The sequence below is a fragment of the Ictalurus furcatus genome, chromosome 3, assembly GCF_023375685.1.
Source record: "Ictalurus furcatus strain D&B chromosome 3, Billie_1.0, whole genome shotgun sequence".
NCBI classification, from domain to species: Eukaryota; Metazoa; Chordata; class Actinopteri; order Siluriformes; family Ictaluridae; genus Ictalurus; species Ictalurus furcatus.
In genome coordinates this window covers 1,151,252-1,160,765 of record NC_071257.1, presented here as the reverse complement: position 1 = coordinate 1,160,765, position 9,514 = coordinate 1,151,252, and the positions used below count along the sequence as shown (strand labels likewise).

The 9,514-nt window shown below is 43.1% G+C and overlaps 1 protein-coding gene across 2 annotated transcripts in view; it reads right to left on the bottom strand.

Annotated features, from left to right (window-relative positions):
• Positions 1-8,075, bottom strand: part of jag2a (jagged canonical Notch ligand 2a) — a 30,830-nt gene extending 22,755 nt beyond the window's left edge. For both annotated transcript variants that reach the window (XM_053620287.1, XM_053620288.1), the window contains exons 1-2: positions 7,465-8,075; positions 6,172-6,501 (exon numbers count right to left, since the gene is read on the bottom strand). In XM_053620287.1, the coding sequence (XP_053476262.1) occupies positions 6,172-6,501; positions 7,465-7,527 (393 nt within the window). In that variant the 5' untranslated portion in view covers positions 7,528-8,075. The remainder of the gene's footprint in view (positions 1-6,171; positions 6,502-7,464) is intronic.
• Between the last annotated feature and the right edge of the window lie 1,439 nt (positions 8,076-9,514).

The window sequence follows — 9,514 nt, the reverse complement described above, 5'->3', positions numbered from 1 at the left end:
TAGAAAGCTTTTGACTGGACTGGTCTGGATTGGACTAGATTGGACTGGACTGTATTGGATTAGACTGGTTTGGATTGGATTGGTTTGGACTGGTTTGGTCTGGATTGGTTTGCACTGGACTGGATTGGTTTGGATTGGTCCGGATTGGTTTGGATTGGACTGGATTGGTTTAGATTGGATTGGTTTGGATTGGACTGGATTGGTTTGGACTGGTTTGAATTGGACTGTATTGGTTTGGATTGGACTGGATTGGATGGTATTGATTTGGATTGGACTGGATTGGACTGGACTGGTTAGGACAGTCCCTCCAGGATCCGGTGGGTTTGCGATCGTGGAAATGAACATGAAATGAACGCGAGTGCAGCTGAAAGGTCCAGATTCACCAGCAGACATCACTGTGGAAGCGCGTGCAAGACAATTCCGTCCAACTGCGATTTCACCGACTCGAGTCGTTTCCCTGCTGAATTGCACGTTTTGAAAAAAGCTAAATCGAGCATTTTTGGCCGCAACAATCACAAAGAAAGAAAACCTTCCTGTACGCTGAACCCCCCTCAGCGGCGATACGGGAAACCACAGCAGCCGCTGTGTTTCTGTGTTTCTCTCGAGGATCCTGAACGGAGCTCCGCGTTCGGCTCGAGCGAGACGCTGTCTGGGTGTTTCTACGGGCGTCTGTGGATCAGCCGGTGGAGCGGGCTGTCCGGTAATCACAGGCCCTGTCTCCACCTGCCCAAGTGTCCTTGGACAAGACACTGAACCCCACGTTGCTCCCGATGGCAAGCTAGCGCCTTGCACGAGCGTGAGTGTGCGAGTGTGTGAACGAGAAACAGCGTAAAGCGCTTTGTAGAACCGCTAAGGTTAAAAAGTTCGGACCATTCCCCATAACTTCTACGAAATCTGATATTTAAGGTGCATACAGTAGGAACTGAACCTGCTTTAACCCTCACGGCATCAGAACGTCTAACGTTCCTTTACAGCCACTAATTAAACTCGCTCGGGATCTTTAAAGCTACAGAGGCGTCGCTCCAGGCTGCGGTTTTTTTTTTTCTTCATTTATGTCATAGACTTTCGTTTTTACGTCCTCACGTTAATAAGACCGCGGAGTCCGGAGAAGTCAGCGCTCGGGCAGTAACCGGGAGTTTAATATTAAACACTCGTTTGGGGACATTCAGGTTGATTCTGTCCACAAGCAGGCGTTCGAGTCGTCGAACCGTTCGCTCGCGTCGTTTCTCCCCTTTCTCTCCTGTAGACCCGCTGCACTTCGAGTGTGTGTGTGTGTGTGTGTGTGTGTGTGTGAACATAAAGTCAACACCGACCCCAATCTGAATTCATAAATTATTCAAAACGACCTCCGGAGTCGTCCGTTTACAAGAAATTCTTCATACAGTCAGATCTAAAAAAGTATTGGCGCCCTTGGTAAAGGCGCACTTTCGACTCCTTTCACCGAGCTGATGAATGAGTTTCTGTTTATTCTTGCATCACACGGGTCACTCCCACTCTCTCTCACTCTCTCGTTCTCCTTTTTCCCATAAATCAGCGTGAACATGTCAGGTCTCGTCTCTCTCTCACACACACACACACACACGTGCTCACACACCTTTTCATATCGCCAAAATTTTCTTGGTTTGAAGTTATCACGTCCTCTCTCTCCTGGGTGATTTACACTTCTGATCGCTTACTCGCTATCGGTTGAGTTACGTGGAGAATTATCAGCCTGATCTGTAGAGCGGCTTAACGTAGACCTGAATAATTCGAATGCGCGATTATTCGTTCCTTACGCTGGCATTCGTTTCTCATCATCTTCCTCACCGTAAACACCCCAGGAATAAAAAGAAAGCGAACGCCAGAGTTGCGCGCGTCGGTGTTCGGACGTCACTGAGGACTTAAGCGCTCTTCAGAAGTTACGTGAGAGTCACACACACGGGGCGGAGTAAAAACAGAGGCGTGTCTTGGTCCAGTCCACATTTTCTATCCCTGAATTTTTTTTCCCCTTTAATCTTAAAGGCAAGTGCTTGTGTTTAAAGGCAACGGGGGGGGGGGGGGGTTGGGGGGGGGACTAGCAACCTCGGAGACGAGGAGCGAACCGAACACAGTGGGTTTTAATAATCTGGAAGGAGAGCTCAGAAAATCAAGGTAAAGGCGTGCGTAACACCGCTCTGAATACGCCGAGCTTCCCAGGGGTAAATACCAGGGCTGGGCGATACGACAGAAATATCAGATCACGATACTTGACGACATTTCTACGATACACGACACGATACGCATCACGGGCTACAACTTAGCTGTAAAATAAACAGTAAATCCGTTAAACTGAGCTCGACGATACTTTTCCTTAACGCCTACAAAGACGACTTAGATAAAAATAATAAGAAGAATTTACGTCAAATAAACGGCATCCATTCGGTGACGTTTAATTAGTTTAAAAAATTATTTCAAATAAAACAAACAAAAAAAAATCACCATACCAACGATATCTCAGAAAAGCACATCGCGTAATCATTTAATCACGATATCGGTGTTATCTTTAACTACATTAACTTCGATATCTGGTATGCAGCACTGCATCGTGGGAAGGAAATATAACAAAAGCAAGGCGTGGCGTTTGCGTGGTGCTAGTTATACGAGTTCGTCCACGTAGCACCAGTACAAAACTAAAAAAAAAAAAAAAAAAAAAATTTTTTGGCTAAATTTGACATTTTCGTCCGAACCCTCACGTTATACGCTCCACAGTTACTGCACTTGACTGCAGTCATGACACAAAAGATACCGCGGACCGATGAGTTCTAATGAAACAGATTGATTTCATTTAATAAAGCTTCAGTATTTAATATTTCACTACATTATTTCTCCATAACGTTTTCTGTCAGACGCAAACTTGTGCGCCACCAACTGGAGGAAATTTCAACTGCAGCGGGAAAACTCTCTCTCTCTCTCTCTCTCTCTCTCTCTCTCTCTCTCTCTCTCTCTCTCTCTCTCTCTTTTCTTTTGTGAACCTCTTTCATCACTTTCACGTGCACGGAATCCGTCCCGTAACTTTAAAGTCCTGATGCGCGTCCGTCCGTAAAACACGGATATTCCTCCACGACCATCCCGTTTCAGAGGGAAGCGGTGAAATATAAGGACGGCACTTGAGCCGGTGTCGAGTGAACTTAAGCGCTGAGAACGAAAGCTGATGATTCAGATGTCAGAAGAAAACAAAGCGAGACAGAAAGCGTGCGAGAGAGGCTCGGCGTTTTCGTGCCAAACGAACGTCTACGCTCGTCGGCTCTGCTTATATCGAGATCTATATCGGGGTTTCCCGGCACTGTGTGTGTGTGTGTGTGTGTGTGTGTGTGTGTGTTGGGGCTGGGCTGAAATCTAAAAATAAATCTAAACCGAATTATTGTATAAATAAATAAATAAATATATACATTACATCGAGGACAGTTACGTTCATTAATAAATAACTCGGTTTTTCTCTCATGTACGCGATCGCTTCCTGTTATCTACGCCAGCCGATAAAATAACGACTGTTCGCTAAGGCCGGACGTTTTCCTTCCTATAAGCGAGCGATAATCACGTGTAAAGGATCGGCACAGATTACGTGTTAAGGGTTTTTTCACACGGGAGGATGACACGTCGTCAGACTCTCTTCACTACCGTACGGAAAGTGGGAACTCCTGCTGCTCCGGAAAGCTGTTTATACCATCGTAACGACAGCGACGCTACTCAGAGCTAGCGTACGATATCACGGTGGATACATTAAAGCATATATTTATGCCCTCCATTTATATTGGCACCCTGGGTAAATATGAGCAAAGAAGACTGAAGTATACTCCCATTGATATTGTACATGTTTGGTACACCTGGGTGACTAGGAACAGGAAATTGTTCAACCATGACTTCCTGTTTCACAGGGGTATAAATACGAGGGAACACACAACCCAAATTCCTTTAGTCATTCATAACAATGGGTAAGAGCGAGGAATGTAGCTGTGATGAGCGGCAAAAGGTTGTTGAGCTTCACACAATGGGGCGTGGCTATAAGAAAATAGCACAAGCTTTGAAAAGGGACATTTCCACCATCAGGGCAATAATGAAGAGATGTTATGAGTCGACCTGGAATTGGACGTGTGTCTGTATCGTCTCACTGTGAAGAGGACGGTTCGAGTGGCCAAAAAAATGTCCAAGGATCACAGCTGGTGAACTGCAGATGTTAGTTGTGTCTTGGGGTCGGAAAGTCTCCGAAACTACAATCTGAAGTCACCGACATCACCACAAGCTGTTTGGAAGGGGTTCAAGAAAAAAGCCTCTGCTCTCATCCAAAAACAAACTCGAGCGTCTTCAGTGTGCAGACACTACTGGAACTTCAAATGGGATCGGGTTCTATGGTCAGATGAAACCAGAACAGAGCTTTTTGGTAATAAACACAGAGGTGGTTTTGGAGCACACAGAGAGGTAGCCGTATGGAAAAGTACCTCATGCCCACGGTTAGATATGGAGGTGGATCTTTAATGTTTTGGGGCTGTTTTTCTGCCAGAGGACCTGGACATTTTGTTAGGATACATGGCATCATGGACTCTATCAAATATCAACAGATATTAAATGAAATCCTGACTGCCTCTGCCAGAAAGATTAAAATGGGGCGTGGTTGGATCTTCCAGCAGGACAGTGATCCAAAACATCATCAACATCAACACACAAATGGTTTACTGACCACAGAATCAAGGTCCTGCCATGACCCTCCCAGTCCCCTGACCTGAACCCCATAGAAAACCTGTGGGGTGAACTGAAGAGGACAGTCCACCAGCGTGGACCTGAAATGTGAAGGATCTGGAGAGGTTCTGTATGTAGGAACGCTCTCAGATCCCTCGCCATGTATTCTCCAACCTCATCAGCATTATAGGAGACGACTCGGAGCTGTTATCTTGGCAAAAGGGAAGTAGCACAAAGTATTGACTATAAGGGTGCCAATAATTGTTGCACATTTATATTTAACAAACAAAGATATTTTTCTGGATAAACCTGTGTTGTGTTTGAAATTATGTGATATCCATGAGAGCAGAGTATTTTTGTGATGTGATTTTTTTTTTAAACAAAAGATTAAAAACAATTTTAGTTTAAAAAAAAAAAAAAAAAAAAAAAATCATTCATGAATCCTAGTGTTAGTGCGAGCAACCCAGCATCTGTACGAGCCTCCAGGACCAGACCACGAGCTCCTACATCACATCTGTAGTCCTGCGAGCATGCTGGAGTCCTAACTGACGTGTGCTCTCAGACAGATACACAGATAGATAGACAGATAGACAGATAGATAGACAGACAGATAGACAGACAGATAGATAGACAGATAGATAGACAGACAGATAGACAGATAGATAGACAGACAGATAGACAGATAGATAGACAGACAGACAGACAGATAGACAGACAGATAGATAGACAGATAGACAGATAGACAGACAGATAGATAGACAGATAGATAGACAGACAGATAGACAGATAGATAGACAGACAGATAGACAGACAGACAGACAGATAGACAGACAGATAGATAGACAGATAGATAGACAGACAGATAGACAGATAGATAGACAGACAGATAGACAGATAGATAGACAGACAGACAGACAGATAGACAGACAGATAGATAGACAGATAGACAGATAGACAGACAGACAGATAGATAGACAGACAGATAGATAGACAGATAGATAGATAGATAGACAGACAGATAGACAGATAGTGCTCTAAATGGATACAAATACAGATACAAGTTGCAGTAATCAGGTTTGTTTGTTTGTTTGTTTGACGCTAATAGTTTGTTTATATTTTGGAAATACAACCAACAAAATTGGTAAGAAAATCACAACTGGGTAATAAACAACAAACAAAAACAAACTGTGTGAGTGTTGGATTATTCCAGCATTCCCACGCTCCTCTCTAGTTCAGACAAGTTATGAACTGGAGTGATGTAGCTGAGGATGAGGAACTGTCAGAGTCAGAATTCACACGCCACGATGTCGCTCCTGATATTTCAACATCTGGGGATTTTCCAGTGTGTGTGTGTGTGTGTGTGTGTGTGTGTATTATGTATAATATGTTTCCAGAGAGATTGGTGGATGGATGGATGAGTGAATGGATGGATGGATGGATGGGTGGGTGGGTGGATAGGTGGATGACAGACAGACTTACCGGCCAGGCGAACTGGAACGGAATGATTAAAGTCCCGACGTTGCTGCCTTTGTTCCGGTTATTACCGAATCCATCAAGCCAAAACGAGCTGCCTCCAACGACGGGCGAGCTCGCCGTTCCGTATGTGCATGTTCCCGAGGTCATGACCTCCACCTGGTACTCCTTCAGGCACGCTTTGAAATACGTGTTGCACTCCACAGCACCGCAACCCTGGCCCTGCCCCTGCCCCGCGCCCCTCTCTCCGCCGCAGCACCCGCCGTTCGCCAGCTCCCCGTTCTTGTTCTCCACGCTGATCACTCGCAGCTCCAAGTAACCGGACGCCCAGCACGCCTGAAGGAAAACAGAGTGATCATGGGAATCGGTTAGGGATGTGCCAGCACCAGCATCTGATCTAACGCGGACCCGAAGCACCTTATCAGATCAGATTCGACATTTCATTTAAGATACTATCCTTCGACACGTTTACTGCAGTGAACACGTGTGCCTCGCCGAACGCCAGATCCGATCTGACGAGTCACGTGTCCAGAGATCGGATTTTAAACTTATCGGAAGCTAGATATGGCTTCATTCAGATGCAGGAATAAAAATCTGATTTCTTGGAAATCCGATTATTTTCCTGCTAAAAATAAATAAATAAACAAAACCTGTCTGGAAATCGGGATTTTTAACTGATTCTTATGGTTCTGAAGTTCAGACTTCAGGGAGACTTCCTGCTCAAAAAACGACATCTAAAAAAATAAACCTATCCAGAAATCGGATTTTTAACTGATTCTGATCAGAATGGGGGGGGGAGGGGGGTGTGTGTCTGATTTCTCGTTTGCTGTTTTTTGTTGTTCAGATTGCAGAAAATAAACACCTTCCTGCTCAAATCAGACATTCCTAAAAATATATTTAATAGTTTATACATAGTTTAAACTGTAGATCAGTACCGATTATCGTTCATAATAAACTCAGATATCGCTATGACATGAATAAGTGACAAAAATCGAATCGGTGCATCCTAATAACAGTATAACACAAGTGTGACTGGTTTATAATTAGTATTATCATATTTCTATTGGATATCTAATCTAATTTCCGGCAACAGATTTTTTTTTTTTTTTTAAAGAAAGATATAATTAGTTTTTCCCGTCATTAAGGTGAGTTAATTAACGAGCCTTAATGAGTAATTCATCATTACACGGTCCTGAACAGCAGAGAAAAATTCCGTTAGACTGCACATTTTTGAATTTTCCAACGCGTTCGTCAGCGCACGCGATCAGAGGAAATAACGGCCAGAACTCCGTCTCTCACCTCAAACCAAACCGTCCAAATGAGGCAGACCGAGTGCAGGAAAGCGCGCGTGCAACTCCACATGACTCCGGTGAGGCTTCACGGTAACGACACGGAGAGCAGAACACGGTTCTCCATGATAAAGACGCGCCTGAGAGGTGAGAACATCCGCCGCGCCTCCGCTACCTTTCCGTCTGTGAGGCGGAGGGAGGAAAAAAAAAAGACACACCGAAGAGCGTCAGTGAGGAAAAGTTGAAGTAGTGACCACCGCGCGCGCGCTCGCTCGCTCGCTCACTCACTCACTCCCTCACGCGCTCGCACAGTACAGGGGGGTTTGAGCGATTGCCGAACGAGCCAATCACAATCTCCCGCTCCTTAACAGGTCTCGTTGCAGCCAATCACCGAGGAGGTAGGCGGTAACGACGGATGATCAACAGTCATAACGATTAAGCAAAATTTAACCTTAAAATTTCGTCTAAAAATCAGTGAAAACTTTAATGAGTGTAAATTAATTAAAACCCAGCAAACTAGTGAAAAAAACCCAAAACCCCAGCAATATCTCAAAACAAATGAGTGTGATTAATGTAAAATGAATGATAATCTGACAGAACAGAAAAAAAAAAACCATTGTGAAAGTCTAAACCCAGTGAAGTGTACTTACCTGGAAATTCGTAATCTAAAAAAATGTTTACAATTCAAAATATATAATAAATCTTTAGGTCTATATGGTCAGTACATATATTTATACAAGTTTTCTTTATCACATGGACATTTATAGTTATTAATGTTATTTAATGTTTTAAGTCAAAGCTTTAAACTTTTTTTAAGTTGAATTTTCTTAAGGCAAGCAGATTTTGTAAGCAATATATTACTTTAAGTATATTATATATTTAAGTATACAATATATTACTTTTTTTTTAATTAGGTATTACTCTCAGGTAAGATGTGTCAGTAGGTGTTAGTAATAAGAAGAAGAAGAAGAAGGAGAAGAAGAAGATATACTTGTATAAACCCTATTATTATTATATGTCTGTTATAATTAAATCGTATGAATCATAATTTATGTTGTATATTTAAAAACAAACAGACTAGTTAGAACCTTCCTGTCTGAACCTCTTTGTTGGATTTGTCAAAAAAAAAAAAAAAAGACTGTTGACTTTTTTTGTTTCTTAGATACACTGATGACATTTTTGGCACGCACAGTCGACAGAGAGAGAGAGAGAAAGAGAGAGAGCTCCAGTAGTTTCTTTCTTCTTTCTCCAAAATTTCACCCAGCCCTGGAGCACACATTGAGCGCTGCGTACTCTGGCTCGAGCATCACATTTTTGGAAAGTCAGAAAAATCTTCTTTGACTACCGCCATCCATTATAAACTCTCAGACTCTCGCAGGAATTGCAAAAATAATTTTTTTTTTACTCCGAGCTGCTGAGGATGAGAACTTCCTTGAGAAATGTCAGGAGATATGAAAATATGTTTGCAACAGTCTATCAACAATCCATTGCAAAGACAGACAAATCTTTATGTTAACCAAATAATGGCTGACAACGAATGGCTGAGATTATACTTCAGGATCCTCCAGAAAAATCCCAAGAATGTGCTAAATTTTTAAGGAACTTTTTCCTACAGACAGGGAAAAACATTCTTGCAAGTAGTGGAATAAGATGATCTATGAGTTCCAAACGAGTCCTGGGATTGAGTGTGTGTGTGTGTGTGAAGGCATTCGGGCTGAAGGGTGTGTGTTTGCGCCCTCTGCTGATACTCGTCCACGCCAGTAAGGCCTTTCTGCAGATTTGCACTCGCAGAACCTGATTTAAAGAGAGGATAAAGGAATGCTTCGCATTACAATCCTGTTCCTCTGCTGTTTATCTGCATCTGGTTATCAGGCAAAATGTTTTCCACAAGAATTTAGCGTGCAGTATTGATCCTATCTCTCGCATCGTACGGTCCTACAACCACACGGCGTACGCTTCTGTTTATGAAAAAATCCACGTGAACAAACACAAATATCGAATGTACACTCTTAAGAGTTCTTCGGTTGTCCTTCTGAGGGAACACTTAAAGATTTGACCTA